Source organism: Procambarus clarkii, chromosome 8, assembly GCF_040958095.1.
Source record: "Procambarus clarkii isolate CNS0578487 chromosome 8, FALCON_Pclarkii_2.0, whole genome shotgun sequence".
Lineage (NCBI taxonomy): Eukaryota > Metazoa > Arthropoda > Malacostraca > Decapoda > Cambaridae > Procambarus > Procambarus clarkii.
This window is the reverse complement of record NC_091157.1, coordinates 40,997,433-41,017,645: the sequence shown is the minus strand read 5'-3', so window position 1 is coordinate 41,017,645 and position 20,213 is coordinate 40,997,433. Positions and strand designations below refer to the sequence as shown.

Here is a 20,213-nt window from a genome sequence, read left to right as displayed (position 1 = left end):
AACGACGAGAGAGGAAGCTGCGGAGAAAGAGAGGGAGATGACCACGAAGACCGAAAGAATGAAGCTGGGATAGAATATCATATTGCCAAGTGGTGTCATAAGCCATTTCCAGGTCAAAAAGGACGGCAACAACGGAGGTCTTCGCAGCAAAAGTAGTACGAATATAGACCTCCAAGTTCACCAGGAGATCTGTTGTGCTGCGGCACTTGCGGAAACCAAATTGAAATGGGGAAAGGGTTCATCAACCACATCAGATGAACGTTAACACATACGTTCAAAGAGTTTGCAGACACAACTTGTAAGGGCAATAGGGCGAAATGTTCCCAGAGACCCTGGTTTGAGAACAGGAAGGACAACGGCATCGAGCCAGTCCTCAGGGACTGACGACGACTCCCAGATCCGATTATACAGACTCGGTAAATACTGAGACGTGCAAGGAGGGAGATGGCAAAGCATCTCATAATGAATGCCATCGGAGCCCACCGCCGTAGAACCGCAGAGGGCCAGGGCAGACTGAACTTCAGAGAGAGAGAGAGAGAAGAGATCGTTATAGGGAAAGCGAAGATGAATACAGAAATCCAAAGGACAAGATTCAAGGACAAGTTTACGAAGAAGGAAAGATTGGGGAAGATGAAAACCAGAGCTAACAGAAGAAAAGTGGGAACCCACTTCGGTAGCGACCTGCAATGGGTCCGCCACAAGAGTACCATCGAGGTGAAGGATCGGTGAGACATCGGGAACGAACTTACCCGCAATCTTGTGGATACGCTTCTAGATCTGTGGCAGAAGAGTTTCGGACGTGATGGTGGAGACATAGGACGCCCAACATTCACGTTCAGCCGTACGGATGGCCCTATGGGCCACCGCACTTGCCTTCCGAAAAAAAAGAATCAACCGTCTGCGGCGGCGGTGTCTCTTCCAGGCTGCATGTTTACAGTGGGCAGCCTTTGCACAGTCTGTATTCCACTAGGGAACGCACTTCCTTGGGCCCCAAGAGGAAGATCGAGGAATAGAGCGGAGGGCAGTGTCAAAGACGGTGTCATGGAAAAGGAGGAGAGAGCGAGGGAGAGGCAGAAGGGAGAGGTCAGAAAGAGCAGCACTGAGGGTAAATAGGTTCCAGTCTGCCTTAGCAAACTGCCACCTAGGGAAGGAGAGGGGAGGGTGAAAAGAGAAAAAGGTAACAAGGATGGGGAAATGGTCACTGCCATGGAGGTCATCAAGAACCTGCCACATGAAATCTAAGTAAAGAGAAGACGAGCAAAGAGAAAGATCAAGACAGGAAAGGGTGCGAGTCCGAGAGTCCAAATGCGTGGACTCACCAGAATTCAGAAGAGACAGGGAAGAGGAGAGGATGAACGGCTGAAGAAGGCAACCCTGGGTGTTCATCAGAATATCACCACAAAGGGAATGACGACAATTGAAATTACCTAGCAGGAGCACAGGCTCCGGCAAGGAGTCCAGTAGGTGCTTCAGATCGGGAAGAGAAAGCAGGATACTCGGGGGGAGATAAATGGAACAAACGGTGTACCATTTCCTTACACATATACGAGCAGCAGAACAATGGAGAGGCGAAAGAAAAAGTAAGGGGACAAAGGGAATATCAGAGCGAATCAAGAGAATAGAAGAGTTAGGAGCCCCAGCTGTGCTGGGGGGGGGGGGGGCAGGGAGAGAAAGGAATAGCCACGAAACGACCAGGGCGAGCATCAAGCATCGGCTCCTGGAGACAGACACAAAGGGGCGAAAACCGGGAATTCAGAAGCTGGAGTTCGAGGAAATTGGCGTAATAACCACGAACATTCCATTGAAGAATAGACATCAACGAGAAGAGGAAGGACAGCAACAGAGAACAACGAAGAAATAAAGGCGAAAAGGGAACACAGCACGTTAAAGAAGCACAGGATCAGGGTCAGGGTCAGCGAAGTCAGGGTTAGGAGGCATGGGTAAACTGAGTAAAGAAGGAGGGAAGGTAGCCAGAGGACCGACCAGGGGCGGACGAGGAGGGTCCGAAGGAGGTAGAGGGGGGATAACCGAGGGTCAAGGACAGCAGCAGGGACAGAAAAAAGGGGATGCACTTCAGTAAGGGCACCAACCGAGAGGGAAGCAGGGGCCAAAGAGACCTCCATAGCAGGAACAGGGGGTGTAACCACTGAAACGGGAGGGGACGGAGCGAGAGAGTCAGAAGTAGGGGGCGAGGAAGAAAGCGAAGCCTGCCAGGGAGGAGGAAGGAGAGGAGCCAGGCTTACGCTTCTGACTCAAAGAGACAGGTGTCCCAGCAACTACGTACTGGGCAACGGATTCCAGTCTCAACAGGAGAAGCTGAACGAGAGCATACATGACGGCCGGTGGGAGAGCGTTGGACATCAGCTCATACCGACAGGTGGCATGGAGAGCCAATAGACGGAGGAGCAGGATGGGAAGGAAGATCGGAGGGAGACGAGGAAGAAGACACAGGAGACATGACAGACCGGGCAGAAAGAAGGGGAACCTCAGACAGAGGACCAGGAGGGGGACCCTTTGGGTCAGAACTCAAAGGAACAGAGGGGCGGTGGGTGTATCAGGGTCCAAGGGCTGGAAATGGTTTTGAGTCTGAGGAAGGTGGGAAGGACGAGGAGAGGAAGAGCGCAACATGTGAGCATAAGAGACGTTAGCATAGAGTGGGAGCCGACAAACCTGGCGTCTCGCCTCAGGAAAAGATAAACTCTCCCGGTGCTTCAAGGTGAGGATGGCTGCCTCAAGCTTGTAATGTATACACGCACAGAAGAAGGTAGGGTGGGCCTCACCGCAATTGAGGCAATGAGCCTGGGGAGAAGTGCACTCCGACTCAGAGTGACCTTCGCCCCCACACAAAGGACAGAGAGAGACAGTTCCAGAGCAGCGGAGGGCACCATGCCCAAATCTCCAGCACTTATTACAGAGCCGAGGAAAGGGAATGTACTCCTGAACGGGGCACCTGGCACCAGCAAGAATGATAGAGGGCGGAAGGGTTCTACCGTCATAGGTAATCTTCACAACCCGAAGGGGTTGACGGCGACGACCACGAGGGGGATTAGTAAACGAGTCTACCTGGAGGACAGAATGGCCCTGAGCATCGAGGATATGATGAATATCTTCGTGGCAGTCCTGGAGATTCCGAACACCGGTAGCAACATGGGGTGGGAGGAGAATAGTGCCAACACTGGCATTCAACCAAGCGTTCTTAGAGACTCGAACAGGGGTCTCACCAAGGCAGGACAAGGCGGCCAAGCGGGAGGCTGCATCCTGAGGAGCAGCAGCAACGACACGTGCACCGAGACGGGTGGGGTGGAAAGTAACAGAGGCATCTACGGAATCAACATTGTGCCTATGAAGGGAGAAATCGTCAGGAGGCGCAGAATCAAGAGGGAAGAGATAAAAGTATTTGGCCCACAAAGCAGGACCAAACAAGGCCCGATACGCATCAGCCCGGGAAGGAAACGAGCGAGTGCGGCCGTGTCGAGGATGGCGTTGAGAACTCCCAGAGAGAGAGAGGGGTTAAAAGGTGCAGTAGTCACAACTAGAGATTGAGCCGTGCCAGGGGACGAGGTGGTCACTACTGGGGGCTTGGGGCTCGACCCAACCACAGTGGAGGGAGGGGAGCTGAGGGGAGTAGTCAGAGAGGTCAAAGGAGGAGCATGGTCGGGGCCCAACGAAGCGGGGGATACAGAGCCCGGTCTTCCAACACGGACCGACTCGGGGGCTTGGTCGCCCACCCCACGAGCGTGAGAAGGTAAAAGAGGAACAGAATGTGACATAGGTACGGCAAGAAAAACATTCATTCACGAATGTGCCCCCATACCCACCATGGAGCCACAATTAGAGGCAGGACACCCAACAAGAAGCTATTGCCGATCTTGCCGGGGCCCCCTAGGGGTGCGTCGTGAGTATACGCCCCACAAACGCCACCTTAATTACCGTCAGTCCGTCGAGATCGGGTTCAGTGACGAAAGGAGGATTGACAATAAAAAGTTCCCCTCGCTCTCGATGTTGGGTACTACAGTTCTACGGGTGCAAGAGTATGCCTCCTCAAGCACCCGGGCGTCAAAATAGAAGAAGTCCAAAAGAATAACCAAAACAAGCAAAAGGTTGGCAGGAAACGACAAGCAGATAGGAGAAGAGGGGGGAGAAAAACGATACATAAGGAAAAGGAAAAGGTGTCCAGCAAAATTAGAGAGGACAGCAGCAGGAGCACAAGGTGACAAAAGGACAGAAGACTGCCTTAAGGAGCGTCACACTCCGGCAGCCGCCCACCAAGCCCCTCCACGGTAACGAGCTGGACAGGGAGGGGGTTTGTTGAGCAAAAAGATACCTGACGACAAGATTTCGATAGCATAATGGATGAGTTTATACGTTTAAGTTATTATCTCGGCCACTGGAGTGTCGGTGTCTTGTTGTTAGCTCTTTTAGGAACTCAATGGGGACTGTTGCAAGTGCCACGAGCAATTGCAAGTCCTCTGTGCAACCCGTTCTGCTAATGCAACATCGCATTTTGACGTATTCTGTATGTAGGGCCAAAAATCTTCGTACTAGAAAATGGCAGTTGCTCATGAAATTGACATTGTCCTGTTTTCTGTTTTAGGTCCTCTGGTAGGTTAGGATAAGTGCACTCTAGTACAACCATTTCTTGACGTTGGGAAACCTTAGGAGGACGGGCTGCTCTTTGAGAATCCCAGTTATTACAAGGTCTCGACACACAACACACACATTCTTCTTATGATCAGGTGTGTGGTGGCATGGAGAATAGCAAAATAAAAGAGTTTATTGAAACTCGAGATGAGAGAATCTTTGAGGGTTGCTCGAGGGAGCAGATTAAGCAAGTGGAGGACCACTTTAGTGCAAGGTTGACTACGACCAAGCTGGCAGGGAGGAGTGTTGAGCTCATAGCTAAATTGATGCTGGCAGGTGAGGAGGGGAAGGTGTCCACCCTCACCAGGGGGGGGGGGGGGGGGGATCTGGTGAGTCTGACCCGTCTGTGCTTGTGACTGTGGTCTTGTGTGAGAGTTTCACCCAGAAGGGGTAATGCACGTCGCACAGTCAAGGGGCCAGTGTGTGTTATGACCCTAGATAGCCTGAAGAACGAGTCTACCTATGAGAGTTATTCCACATACGAGACCTAACTGAGAGGTCAGAGAAAAGAGATATTATATATATATATATATATATATATATATATATATATATATATATATATATATATATATATATATATATATATATACATATATATATATATATATATATATATATGCAATAAATGTCGGTGACTAATTTTAGAATATGAGCAGATGATGAACATGTAAATAAGTGACATGACATGAGATGTCGATCGCAGGGGACATCTTGACCTTCACTTGAGTAACAGAGATCATGAGAGAGGGTTGTACTGTGTTTGAGCTCCTGGCAGAAAAGGAGGAGCCCCTAGTTGTGTACCCCTACAAGAGGAGGTAACCAAGCAGGCATTTGTGTGTGAAGCCTGTGGACGACTTAAAGTGCTGAAGTCAAGAGCAGAAGAGCTGTGAGGCCTGGTTGAAGAGAGACCTGGTTGGATGTCAGAGGGGACGACATCTTGGAGCTGTAGCTGATCAAGTGCCCTCGGCAGATAAATTTTGTGGTAAGCAAATATAACACTTGTTGCATTGGTTGCCTGTGTTTGATCATGTGCTCAGTGATCATGGCAAGTGTTTATGTACATAGTATATATGTTTATATTAAGACAGTGAGCTGAAATCAGAGAGTAGAAATAGAGGAACATCCTGGAGGGCGGAGTGATACATCCACCCTCTCCGGAGGCCAGTGACTGACTGAGGGAGCCTTGCGACCAGAGGCGGCTTCCAGCAACATCCCAAATGGACTCGCCCAAGATGGGGGAAGACCGTCGCGACATATTAGAGTTTAAAGAGATTTATGTTCTGTGAATACATTTAATTATGTTTTAGTAGGGAAACAATTTTATTGGCATGGCAATGGAAATTGCAGGATTCATTAAGTAGAATTGATGGAAGAACTTCGAGACCAGGGAAGAAGTTAATGGAAGAAACTTCGAGGCTGGAGAAGTGTATGCTGAAATCTGTCAGAGAGCAGAACCCCACAGTGAAGAGTTGACCTCAAGCAGTGTAAAGGAGCAGTGAAGAGGAGTTTCACGCGTCTCCCTGGAATCAGTGGTGAAGCATCACTGGTGTTTGAAGAGGACTTCATTGTGCAGCAGTTTTGGGAGAACTGCAGAAGTGTCTTTTTGAATATTTTGGAGAACCTCGATATGTACATGGTAGTGAGCCTCCAGGAGCAGAACAGACGTTTACAGTCGATACATAAGAATGTATAAGGGGAATGCTTGAATGCTTATTGGCGAGCAAGATGCAGTATAATGTGAGAGAGATTGATTTCTTCTTGTGTTGGGGAATATTTATGCAGATGTTTCTGGTGTTTCAACCACAGTCTGAGTTTTAGATACTTTCAGGACTGATTGTACAATATTGTCGTGACGATATTGCAGTCCTCATTTAGTGAGGGAGTAGTAAGTAGTAAGCCAAGAGTAGAGCAGCCACTTGATATGGATGTTTAGTGAAGCCAGGGTATGATATTGGATTGCTACCGGGTTGAAGGAACTTAGAGTGTTGTATGATACTAATTTATTGTTTCATATCATGTGTTGTATTTGTTTTTTCGTGTATTAAATGTGTATTGTAAGCTGGCTTTTGCTCTTGTCCTGGTGAGGCTTCCCAGAAATCAGGAGAGAGAGACAGAAAGGATCACGGCTGCGGACAGGGTAGCAGAGAATACTAATTCACAAAAAGGGGATTTAAGAGATCATTCCAAACAAGGAGAGAGTGGGGGAGTCAAGGCGTCTCAAGTAGGGTGTATACACAAGACAATGAGGCCAGTGATGGAGCCGCACCCTTAAATATGTGATGCTGAACCCCTTTCCAAGAATAAGAGGCGTACAGTGTGATCTTCTGAGTAAATTTCAAGCACGCCAGTGTCCATTGCTGGTCGACCAACGGTTGTGGGAATGTGGCTACCGAAGTCGGTTGTCTGTTCCGGCAGAGTGTGGCTGGGGGACGTTTGGCTGCCTGTACAAGTATCGGCCTGGTGCAACTACCAGAGCTCTCTTTGGAGGATTAAGTTCCATAAGCCCCAACCCCCTCAGTTCAGAACAGTGTGACAGTCAAGGGGTCAGTGTGACAGTCAAAGGTTTAGTGGAAGTCAGGGGTCAGTATGACAGTCAAGGGTAAGAGTTAAGGGACAGTGTGTCTGTGTGGCAGTCAGGGATCAGAGTGACGGTAAATGGCAAATGAGTCAATCGTTAGTGTCACAGTCGAGGGTCATTGATACTCAAGAGTTAGTGACAGTTAAGAGTCAATGTGAAATTGAAGGATCAGTGTGACGTGTGACTATCAGAAGGTCAGCGTGACAGTCAAGGGTAACTGAAAGTTGACTTTTGTCTTACTGAATTTGGATAAACAGAAAACTTTTTTTAACAGCAACATAAATATAAGACTAACCTCTCCTCTCCTAGCACTCCTAGGCCAAATGAATGCTATCGTAGGCTTAATACAGTACACGTGCTATATTAGGCCTAGGAATATTTAAGTTTGGCTTACAACTATATTTTTATAGACTATAAAATTAATAGTACAAAAAGTAGTTTACTAGTGGACCATTACTACATATAGTAACTATTTGGTTGAAAACACAATAAGCGCCATCATTTCAGATGGACAGGTTGACTCAGGGAGGAGTTAATCAGTCTGCGCTGAGTCTGGAGACTAATATCAGGTCTGAGTAACAGTAATTATGAGTATGGGAATGAGTGTAATTCTCCTGATGAAGTGATCCTGGAGTGTGACTGTTGCTGGTCGTCCTCCACAGGTTGGAGCCTGCGGGTGTCGGGAGTGTTGGTGCCGTCGGTGGTGGAGTCGGGGTCGGAGGTGCAGCTCGCTTGCCACTACGAGCACACCACCGACCGCCCCGACCCGCTCTACTCCGTCAAGTGGTACAAGGACGTCAATCAGTTCTACGAGTACATCCCGAAGAGGGACCAGCCCGTCCGAGTATACCCTCTGCCTCACATACACGTCGATGTGAGTATGTTTCCGCCACACTGGTATGTTTGGCTCTGCACACGTCATAGTCACTTCTCATTACATAATGGTTTATAAGCACGTCAGCTGTTACCTATGTGATTGGTTTTTAATATATTCCAGCTACCAATTGTTTTCTGTGCCTCGCTATAAATTTGAGTAAATGTCGGATATTTCAAAATTTTCACTAAGGGTGTGTGTTTGTGTCTTGGTGGGTGATGTTACACTTACCATCTCCTGTCAAGCCTCTTCTGCCCATCAAGAGTCATACTCATAACCACTTGGTACCCCACCACTTGGGCTGGACGGTAGTTCGACGGTCTCACTTCATGCAGGTCCGTGTTCAATCCACGACCGTCCAAGTGGTGTTCAATCCTTCCCCCCCCCATGCCCCCGTCCCATCCGAAAAACGTATCCTGAACTTTTTCAAGTGTTATATAGTCGTAATAGTTTAGCATTTTCTCCTGATAGCTCCCTTCCATCTATACGTATATTCAGAATGCCACCAAGTTTTGGTTAAGAATGTTTGAGAAGAGGCAGGAAGCCTAAAATTATCATTTTGTTTCATTTTCAAGTTTAGGAAGGGGAAGAGCAACCTTAGTTTTAATCCAAAGTGGCAGGCGCCGACAGCCTTTGCCTCGAGAATTTACGCCATAAATTTTTAAGAGGCAACGATGCTGGAGCCCACAGATGTGGAGGAGTGAGATGAGTGGCTGCTCGCAAGTATCATTTACCAATCATGTCACGTGACGTGCGGGTGGCACGTTAACGGTGCTTCTCTGCCCAGCAAATCGTGACTGCACCACAAGATCTTGAACAGGAAGGATATAAATTATGTTAGCTCCAAGAGTGAAGAGAATTTTACATTCGTGATGAGTCTAGAGTTTAGGAGATGACGTCATACACTTGAAGCAACCCAGAGCATCTCTTTGGAATAGATAAGTGGAGTCTTGAAATTGCAGGAGAAAGGCAAGATTTCTTGGTGTAGTGGCATAATTAAATCACCTGGATCAAAACTGAAAAGATTCAGTTTTTCTTGACAAATGGAATTTGTGAGCTAATTATGGCTGGAACTCTGTCTGTAATAAGGCCACTTAACTTTTCGAATGTTAGCTCAAGTTTTTCATTGATAGAACAAATCTCTCAAACAAGTCCTCACCACTTGTAGCTTCTTGTAGCTGTATACATGGCTTCCAGTGACAGCAGTTCCTCTCGCGTGTCAAACTCTGAAGCTATACCATGAATGAAACGGCCAGTTGGGCAGCATTTGTTATGTCCGCTGTCTCGTCGTAAGCCAAAGAGAATTTTGTTTAAATCTCCTGCAGAATTCTTCAGTGATTTTTTCAATGTCTTGTGCTAAGTCGGTAATCCATTCTGAGATGATTCTCCGAGACAAACTAACACTGAAACAATGTTACAATGTTGCTTTGTCTGATGGTAACAACTTTACAGCAGCCACTGTGCACTCTTTCACAAACTCTCCCTCAACACGAGGCCTCAGCTTTTTTGCAATTAGCTCAGTGTGTAACTCGTCTGAATGACGTTCTCTCTCACAACGAGGATTTGTGAAAGTGGCTTGTGATACCAAACTCCGCTGAAGAGCATTAATTTTTTCCAGACGAATTTGGTCTCCTAATTCATTGAGTTTAGCATGTTTTCCACCGTAATGACGCTACGTGTTGGCTTTTTTCACTACTGTTAACGCATCACACGAACTAGGCACACGGGTTTGCCCTCGACTTCCAAAAAAATAAAAAGTAAAATTATTTGTACATTTCGAAAGACATGTACTCCTGGCCAACCTGGCTCTCAGTGTTCTCTGAATCACCACAATTCAGGCAAATGGACCGTTGGCAACCGATGAGAGGCAACATGTCTGTTCCGTCATGTACTTGTATGTACTTATAATTTTTATGGCATAATTAGGAAAATTGAAAAATTGAAATTTCGAAAATGTGTTTTTGGTGGGTATTCAATGCAAGTTGTAAATCATGCATGCACACACGCGCGCGCACACACACACAAGACCTCACCAGTGATGAGGTCAAAAGGTGCCTGCTGGAGCTAGATGTGACAAAGGCTGTTGGACCTGATAGAATCTCACCATGGATACTAAAGGAAGGTGCAGAAGCACTAAGTGTGCCACTCTCTATGGTGTATAACAGGTCACTGGAAACAGGAGACTTACCAGAAAGTTGGAAGACAGCTAACGTGGTCCCAATATACAAAAAGGGTGACAGGCAAGAGGCACTGAATTACAGGCCAGTTTCCTTAACTTGTATACCATGCAAGGTGCTAGAGAAGATCGTGAGGAAAAGGCTCGTAGAGCATCTGGAGGGAAATAACTTTGTAACGCACCACCAACATGGGTTCAGAGATGGTAAATCGTGCCTCACAGGTTTAATAGAATTTTATGACCAGGCAACGAAAATTAGGCAGGAAAGAAAAGGGTGGGCCGACTGCATTTTCCTGGATTGCCAAAAAGCCTTCGACACAGTACCCCATAAAAGGCTGTTAAAAAAGTTGGAGCAACAGGCAGGAGTAAAAGGGAAGGTGCTCCAGTGGATAAGGGAGTACTTAAGCAACAGGAAACAGCGAGTAACGGTGAGGGGAAGACATCAGAGTGGCGAGATGTCACCAGCGGAGTCCCACAGGGCTCAGTACTTGGACCCATCCTGTTTCTAATATATGTGAACGATCTTCCAGAGGGTATAGACTCATTCCTCTCGATGTTTGCTGATGATGCAAAAATTATGAGAAGAATCAAGACGGATGAAGATAGACAGAGACTACAGGATGACCTGGATAAACTGGAGGAATGGTCTAGAAAATGGCTGCTGAAGTTCAACTCTGGAAAGTGTAAGGTGATGAAATTAGGCGAAGGGAGCAGGAGGCTGAACACAAGGTATCATCTGGGAGGGGAAATCCTGCAAGAATCAAATAGAGAGAAGGATCTGGGGGTTGATATCACACCGAACCTGTCCCCAGAGGCCCACATCAAAAGAATATCATCAGCGGCATATGCTAGACTGGCCAACATAAGAACTGCCTTCAGAAACTTGTGTAAGGAATCTTTCAGAACCCTGTATACCACTTATGTAAGACCAATCCTGGAGTATGCAGCTCCAGCCTGGAGTCCATACCTAGTTAAACACAAGACAAAGTTAGAGAAGATTCAGCGGTATGCCACCAGGCTCGTCCCGAAACTGAGAGGATTGAGCTACGAGGAAAGGCTAAAGGAGCTGAACCTCACATCCCTGGAAAACAGAAGAGTAAGGGGAGACATGATAACCACCTACAAAATTCTCAGGGGAATTGACAGGGTGGACAAAGACAAACTCTTCAGCACGGGTGGGACACGAACAAGGGGACACAGGTGGAAACTTAGTACCCAGATGAGCCACAGAGACGTTAGAAAGAATTTTTTCAGTGTCAGAGTAGTTAATAAATGGAATGCACTAGGAAGTGATGTGGTGGAGGCTGACTCCATACACAGTTTCAAATGTAGGTATGATAGAGCCCAGTAGGCTCAGGAATCTGTACACCAGTTGATTGACAGTTGAGAGGCGGGACCAAAGAGCCAAAGCTCAACCCCCGCAAGCACAATTAGGTGAGTACAATTAGGTGAGTACACACACACATAGCATGTGTGTGCATTGAATACCCGCCATCAAAGGTAGTCCCACTAACACATGTTCGAAATTTCAAATTTTAGATTTTGATCACTATACCATAGAATTATATTTCATGTGTGTCCTGTCTATCCAGTACTAGATGTTCCATGCTTGTTCCTTATAATTTATATTATTATTATGATTCATTCAATAGAAATATATCTTACCTTGACAAAACTTCTAGATTTATGGAATTCTGAATCCCACCTGCGGTTGCCTTAGCAAGGCCAGACCAGATAATTTTGGACTGGCTTGCCTGCAGGCCGAACAATTAAAAGGCCCACAGGCCAGACATTCCCCACCGCTGTTCTATTTATATGAGCCTGTTAAGTTAGGTACAGTGTGTTACTCACCTAGTTGTGCTTGCACGGGTTGATCTTGGGCTCTTTGGTCCCGACTATCAACACCCAGAAAACAATTAAAATTGCCACAACGCTTCTGTAAAGTTCCTGAATGCTGTGGTAACGTTCGTTTTGAGGTTGTAGAAATATTATTGTGTGGAATCGAAATAGGTTGTCATACCTTCCTTAAGAAATGTAGCTAAGCATAATTTGGAAAATTATGTAACACAAAATTGTCACAAAAGTCGTTTCAGCAATTGATAGTATAAAGAGAAAATAAAGAGAAAAAACAAGAGTATATATAAAAAATAAGAGGATATTAAAGGATAGTTAAAAAAAGATTAATTTTTTTACTTTTCATTTAATGCAGAATCCGAGGTAGTTGGTGGTGCTTGTTCTTGTGCTTGCTGGGAATGACCTTTGGCTCTTTGGTCCCGCCTCTCAACTGTCAATCAACAGGTGTACAGATTCCTGAGCTTACTGGGCTCTATCATATCTACATTTGAAACTGAGTATGGAGTCAGCCTCCACCACATCACTGCCTAATATTCTATCTGTTAACTACTCTAACACTGGAAAATAATTTAATGTCTCTGTGGCTCATTTGGGTACTCAGTTTTCACCTGTGTTCCCTTGTTTGTGTTCCACCCGTGCTGAAGAGTTGGTCTTTGTCTACCCTATCAATTCTTCTGAGAATTTTGTAAGTGATCATGTCTCCCCTTACTCTTCTGTTTTCCAGGGACGTGAGGTTTAGCTCCCGTAGCATTTCCTCATAACTGATACCTCTCAGTTCTGGGAATAGTCGTGACATACCGCTGAATTTTCTCTATATTTGTCTTGTGTTTAACGAGGAATGGACTCCAGGGCGGAGCTGCATACTCCAGGACTGGTTTGACGTAAGTAGTATACAAGGTCCTGAACGATTTCTTACTCAGGTTTCTAAAGGCAGTTCTTATGTTGGCCAGTCTAGCATATGTCGCTAATGATATCCTCTGATGTGGGCCTCTGGGGACAGGTTCGGTGTGATATCAAAAACTAAATATTTCTCTCTATTTAACTTTTACAGGCTTTTACCTCCCAGATGGAGGGGGGGGGGGGGTTGGTGGTTGTTGGTTGTTGTTGTTGTTGGTGGTGGTGGTGATGGTTAGTGATGGTTGGTGATGGTGGTTGTTGGTTGTGGTGGTGATTATTGTTGTTGTTGTTGTTAGTGATGATGGTTGTTGGTGATTGTTGTTGTTGTTGGTGGTTATGGTTGTTGGTGGTTATGGTTGTTGTTGATGGTGGTGGTAGTTGTTGGTGATGGTGGTTGTGGTTGTTGGTGATGGTGGTGGTGGTAGTTGGTGGTGGGGGTGTGGTAGTGGTGGTGTGATAGTGGTGTAGTGGTATGGTAGTAGTGTGGTAGTGATGGTGGTGTGGTAGTGGTGGTATAGTAAGGGTGGTGTGGTAGTGTGGTGGTGGTAGTGGTGGTCTGGTAGTGTGGTGGTGTAGTAGTGATGGCCTGGTAGTGTGGTAGTGGTGTGATGATGGTAGTGTGGTGGTCTGGTAGTGTGGTGGTCTGGTAGTGTGGTGGTCTGGTAGTGTGGTGGTCTGGTAGTGTGGTGGTCTGGTAGTGTGGTGGTGTGGTAGTTGTGATGTGATGATAGTGGTGTGATGGTGGTTTACCAGACCATTTGAAGAATTATACAGAGCAAGGATTACATGTTTAATTCCATTCTTCCTAAGGAATTCTTCCATTTCCCCAGACACAAAATAAAAAGCATTATTTGATACCACCATGTCTTGCAATCCAAATTTACAAATTGTAAATCCTCAGAAAGTTATAGTTGTTCAGGAGCCACCACTCTATTCCACTACACGAGTACATCCTGGTGAATACAAAGTTCGGCTTTTAATGCAGCTGTTAAGCAACCCGCTACTTGAATGTGCTCGTGGCTTCTACATAGGCCTGGGTGAATATTTAGTCCTATCAAATTTCAGTCTAAAAGGTCTGATCCCCCCCAAAAGCTTATGATTGCAAAATATGGCACCAGTTTCTGGTAAAGGGGGAACACAAACACAGGGTAAAAACTTAAAGTATTGTCAAGAATATGATAAAAGTTATCTCCACTGGGAGATACATAACTCTGCACTATAAGAATATTCCTGTATGGCTGTATATTATCTTGTCGACACAGATATATTAAATAGGTATAGAACAAAAGAATAAATGACTAAACTTAGGAAGAAAATTAGTTGTTTACAGCACCAAACCCCACCAGCGACTGAGCTCTCTGCCAGCCGACGTCCTCACTGGTATAACTCTGTAACTAACACTATATACGAAAGTAACCACTCCCAAACAGATATAATCCTACTATTACAATATTATCTACATTCTAATATAACTAAAATCATATACATTCGTAAAGGAAATCATTGTGGGGAACTGACTTGCGAGATATATATTTAGTTTGTATTAATTCATATATTAATTTATATTTTACATTAATTTGTATTTTTCGATAGCAAACTATAATGTTTAAAGTGGACTGTATGATTTAAAATTCCCACAAATCACTTTCCTTACACATTCTGGGGGTTTATGGTTTATGTAGTCATCAATATAAATTATTGGTTAGTAGACATTCACTACAGTATTAGATTACATGTATTATTAACTGAAATGGGAAGGCCTTATCTGTATTGTTGTTTTATCCTAGACAACCAGTATGAACATGGATGAACACGCCAGTTGATACAGTTTGTGGATGAGGCTGGCCTCCACTCATGTACTGGAGTACGAGGTAACTAGATGTAATTCTTCATCCTCTTGAATTACACCTGTCAAAGGACACTCACAAAAAATAGCAGTAATTCTAAATATGACAACTATATCAGGGGAAATATTGTAATTATTTAAATAAAGGGATGAGAATAATGCTCACCATGTTTTGGTCACTGTCTCGTGTTCAGACCTGTCCACCCTACCTAACATAACTGGCCAGAAATGTAAAGATAATAAATGGGTTTCGGTAAGGACACCTCCCTTATTGTAGACGAAGTTGGTGTTGATAATGTGAGCAATTTACAACCAATAACACTGTTGTCCAAGGGAAAAAAATTTGGAGCTCGATTTGCCCCAGCGACTGTTGTTAAAATTATATGGCGACTGACTGTGGGCCTCTCCCACTGACCGCATCCCTTGTTCTCCAGATGTCGCCAAGGAATCAACCCGTTCTCGCACTTGCTTTCTGTCAATATTGGCTTATTTAATAAGTGCATATGTGACATACTAATTAATTGTGAATATTTTAGTTTACCTTGAAAAGCTTCATTGAAAACACCGATCTCACCTAACCTTCTTAGTATGTTAAGATAAGCATCTTATTGCTTCTTATTTACAATTATTACTTAACCTATCAATGGTATAGGTTAAGTAATAATTGTAATTAAGAAGCAATAAGATGCTTATCTTAACATACTAAGAAGGTTAAGTGAGGTCGGTGTTTTCTATGAAGCTTTTCAAGGTAAACTGAAATATTCACAATCAATTAGTATGTCACATATGCACTTATTAAATAAGCCAATACTGACTATAAGCAAGTGCGAGAACGGGTTGCAAGGAATAGTTAGAGGGCCCACATTTATTCTATTTTAGTACTGATAATTAAGTTTATTCTTGTGAAATGTTTTTATGATGTTTACAGTCCAAAGACTGATGTATTAAGAATAATTCCCATTATTAGGTGGTGAAATTAATAGCAACACGAGGCAATGATATCTCCGTTTTCTACTGGAAGAAAATTCCACTGTGCCATGTCTTCTATGAGCGAATTTGTTTATTACAAAACAGCAGCAATATTATCTGCCTATTGTATTGAATGTTAGTAAATGGGGTTGGTTTTTCCGACAACAATAATTCTGAATTATGAAACAACTGGCAACACAACCAACCAACTGGACACGCCCCTCCTCATCCCCCACGAACGAGACACGTCCATGTCACTGCAAGCATCTAATCATGTACACTCTCCATATACTGCCACACCCTATACTAAACACAATATAGAAGTTATATCAATATATATATGTAATATGTAAATTTCTGGGACATGGAACGTCAGGACACTGACACCAGGTTTCTCTGACGACCTGCAATAAATCAACGACGCCCGAAAGACAGCAATCGTCGATAGGGAGCTGAGCAAACTGCAGATGGATATTGTTGCTCTCCAAGAGACCAGGATCCCAGGATCAGGATCCGTGAGAGAGAGGGCCTTCTCTTTCTTCTGGCAAGGGGAAACCTCCAGATGAGACCAGAGAAAAGGTGTGGGATTTGCTGTCAGGAATGCACTGTTGGGACACATTATGCCACCGACGGGGAATACCGAACGAATTCTGTCTCTGCAACTGCACTCCCAAACAGGACCAGTCAATGTAATTAGTAAATATGCACCAACCCTGACTTCTCCAGCAGAGGCAAAGGAAAAATTCTATGATGACCTCAACAGAGTCATAGCGAGAATCCCTCTAAAGGAGCCAGTGTTCATCCTCAGCGACTTCAACGCCAGAGTGCCGATCACAACTTTTGGCCCACTTGTCTGGGTCAATTCGGCATAGGGAGGATGAATGAGAACGGGCAAATGCCTGCTAGAACTCTGCTGCCTTCGTGGTCTCTGTGTCACCAACACGTTCTTCGGCACAAAGCCTCAACACCCAGTCTCTTGGAGACACCCCAGATCCAAGCACTAGCACCAGCTTGGCCTGATTCTTACCAGGCGTGCAAGTCTACCCAGTGTCAAGATTACACGTAGCTACCAGGGTGCTGTCTGTGATACCGACCACTCCTTGGTATGTAGTAGGGTCAAGATGCAAACAAAGATGATTCATCACTCGAAAAAGGAGGGCAGACCTCAAATCGACATCACCAAGACCCGCAACCAGGACAAGGTGGAAGATTTTACACGCATGCTCGAGGAAGCTCTCCCTGGCCCAGCCAGGGTAATTACCTGTAAAAGATGGGAGCACTTCAGAGACGCTGTGTTCAACGCTGCCATTTCCACCTTTGGCAAGAAGACCAGCAGGTCAGCAGACTGGTTCGAGGCTCACTCGGAAGAGATGACACCTGTCATCGAAGAGAAGAGAAACGCCTTGGCAGCCTACAAAGCCTGCCCAAGTCAGCGCAACTTACAGATCCTTCGAGTCGTCCGCTGCAAGGTGCAGCAGAGCGCCAGGCGATGTGCCAACAACTATTGGCTCCAGCTCTGCTCCCAGATACAGACTGCAGCAGATACAGGCAATGTAAGGGGAATGTATGACGGCATCAAGCAGGCCCTCGGCCCAATCCAGAAAAAGATCGCTCTTCTGAAAACTGCCACAGGCGAGGTGATTCAGGACCAGACATTGCAGCTGAAGCACTGGGTGAGCACTACTCTGAGCTATATGCCAGGAAAAATGTGGTCACCGAAGACGTCCTGAGCGCTATTGAGTGACTGCCTGTCTGTGTTAATGGAGCTCGACAGCGAACCGACCCTCGAAGAACTCAGTGAGGCCCTAGACTCCCTTGCTTTTGGCAAAGCTCCTGGAAAAGACGGCATTCCTGCTGAGATCTTGAAGTGCTGCAGAGGTAGCCTGCTCATGGAGCTGCATGAAATTCTCTGCCTCTGCTGGGAAGAAGGAGAGATGCCACAGGACATGAGGGATGCCAACATTGTCACGCTGTATAAGAATAAAGGTGACAGAGGCAACTCCAAAAAATTACCGTGGAATTTCCCTCCGCAGTATTGTCGGAAAGCTGTTTTTCTCGAGTCACATTGAAGAGGCTCCAAATACTTGCAGAGAGTGAGTCTATCAAGAATCACAATGCAGATTCAGAGCTAACAGGTCCACCATCGACATGGTCTTTTACCTCAGACAACTGCAGGAGAAATGCAGGTAACAGAAGCAGCCACTCTTCGTAGCCTTCATAAATCTGACGAAGGCCTTCGACCTCGTCAGCAGAGATGGCCTTTTTCCTCCCCAAGATCGGATGCCCACCTAGGCTCCTCAGTATCATCAGATCTTTCCATGAGAACATGAAGGACACCGTGGTCTTTGATGGCCTAACATCAGATGCCTTTGACATCCGAAGTGGAGTAAAGCAGGGCTGCGTCCTGGCTCCAACACTATTCGGGATTTTCTTCACAGTTATGCTGCAGCACGCCTTCGGATCTGCCACGGAAGACATTTACCTCCGGACCAGCTCATATGGAATGCTCTTTAACCTAGCCAGGCACAGAGCCAAGACGAAGGTTTGGCTGAGGTGTCTGTGCGACTTCTTTTTTGCCGACGACGCAGGAGTCACTGCCCACTCAGCCGAAGACCTCCAATGGCTCATGACCTGCTTCAGCGAGGCCTGTCAGGCTTTCGGACTCACCATCAGCTTGAAGAAAACACAGGTCATGGTACAAGGAGTGGACTCCTTACCTGACACCGGCATCTACGATTCCAAACTGGAAGTCGTTCACGACTTCGTGTACCTGGGCTCCACAATCTCAGACTCCCTCTCTCTTGATATGAAGCTAAACAAACGCATCGGTATGGCATCTACTACCTTGTCCAGACTGACAAAGAGAGTATGGGCCAACAATAGGCTGACTGAGTATACAAAGATTCAGGTTTACAGAGCCTGTGTCCTGAGCACTCTCCTTTATGGCAGTGAGTCTTGGACACTTCGCGCCCGTCAGGAAAGACAGCTGAATGCCTACCACATGCGCTGCCTTCAATACATCTTGGACATCACCTGGCAGGACAAGGTGACAACAACGTACTGGGGAGAGCTAGAATCGCCAGCATGTACACAATGCTGAAACAGAGACGAATGCGCTGGCTTGGGCACGTTGTGCGAATGGGCGATGGCAGGATCCCAAAGGATCTCCTGTACGGAGAGCTGACACAAGGAAAGCGTCCAACAGGCAAGCCTCAGCTACGGTACAAAGACGTATGCAAGAGGGACCTGAAAGCCATGGACGTCGATCTTGCTACGTGGGAGACACTGGCCGCAGACCGTTCAGCCTGGAGGCAGTCTGTTCAAAGAGGTCTCTCCAAGTTCGAGGAGTCACTTGCCAAGAAATCGGAGGCAAAGAGACAGAGAAGGAAAGCCGGTATCTAGGAAGACAGACCAGAATCGGACTTCGTTTGTGCTCAGTGTGGGATGGACTGCAACTCTCGGATTGGTCTCATAAGTCACACCAGACGCTGCACCAGGATTGACAACCAGGGCGCAACTCCATAGTCTCCCGAGACTGAAGGATGCCTACTATATGTAAATTTCTCTCATATACATCCTACAAACTAAGATGGGAGGCATAATATATAGTATACACATACTCTGTGAGAACCAGATAATTGGTTATAACTGAGTCATAATTTCCTGGGTCATAACAGCAGCATACTCAGACAACAGTAAATTATAATTCCACCCATGTATTGACATAATAACTTACTTAATCTGGCATTTCTACATCGCTAATTTAGCCTTCCTAATCGTCTGAAACGAAATATCCTGCCATGAATAGATTCTACCAGGTTAACATATTCCACCGAAATATTAGAATTATACTCTTCAGTAACAAGCAATCTGCTTAATGCATCAGCCACTACATAATCCTTCTCTGGTTTAAATTCAAAATAATACTCGAGGTGTGACAATAGCAATTCCCAATGTTGAATTCTAGAATTGGCATTATCTGGAATTTGTTTCTCTCTCATAAGAGAAAATATATATCTTATATATATATCTATAAAAATATATATTTTTTGAATATATATAAGTTGTCAGGGTACCACCTCTGGTGTGCAAGTGTCGGGACCCATAGCCTCGGAGAAGAAAATAAAGAGTATTCAGAGAGGACCTTGTGGATTCTCACTGAACACTTTAATATTTTCTTCTCCTACCACCCCATTCTTTTGTATATATACACGTTTTTTTTATTTAAACTTGGTAACAAAAAAGGAGTTACATGTATGGTACAAAGATGATTATCATAAGTTGTCGAGTTCCTACAGCTCCTCAGATTCCTGCATTCAGGGCAGGAACCCTGAATGCAGTGCATTTCCCCTCTGTATCGTGTCGCTGAGGCGCT

General features: G+C 45.5%; 1 protein-coding gene across 1 annotated transcript in view; it reads left to right on the top strand.

Moving 5' to 3' along the window:
* LOC123759848 (uncharacterized) overlaps positions 1-20,213 on the top strand; it is a 210,735-nt gene that overhangs the window by 117,503 nt on the left and 73,019 nt on the right. The window contains exon 3 of the mRNA XM_045745106.2: positions 7,885-8,096. Coding sequence (XP_045601062.1) covers positions 7,885-8,096 — 212 coding nt within the window. The remainder of the gene's footprint in view (positions 1-7,884; positions 8,097-20,213) is intronic.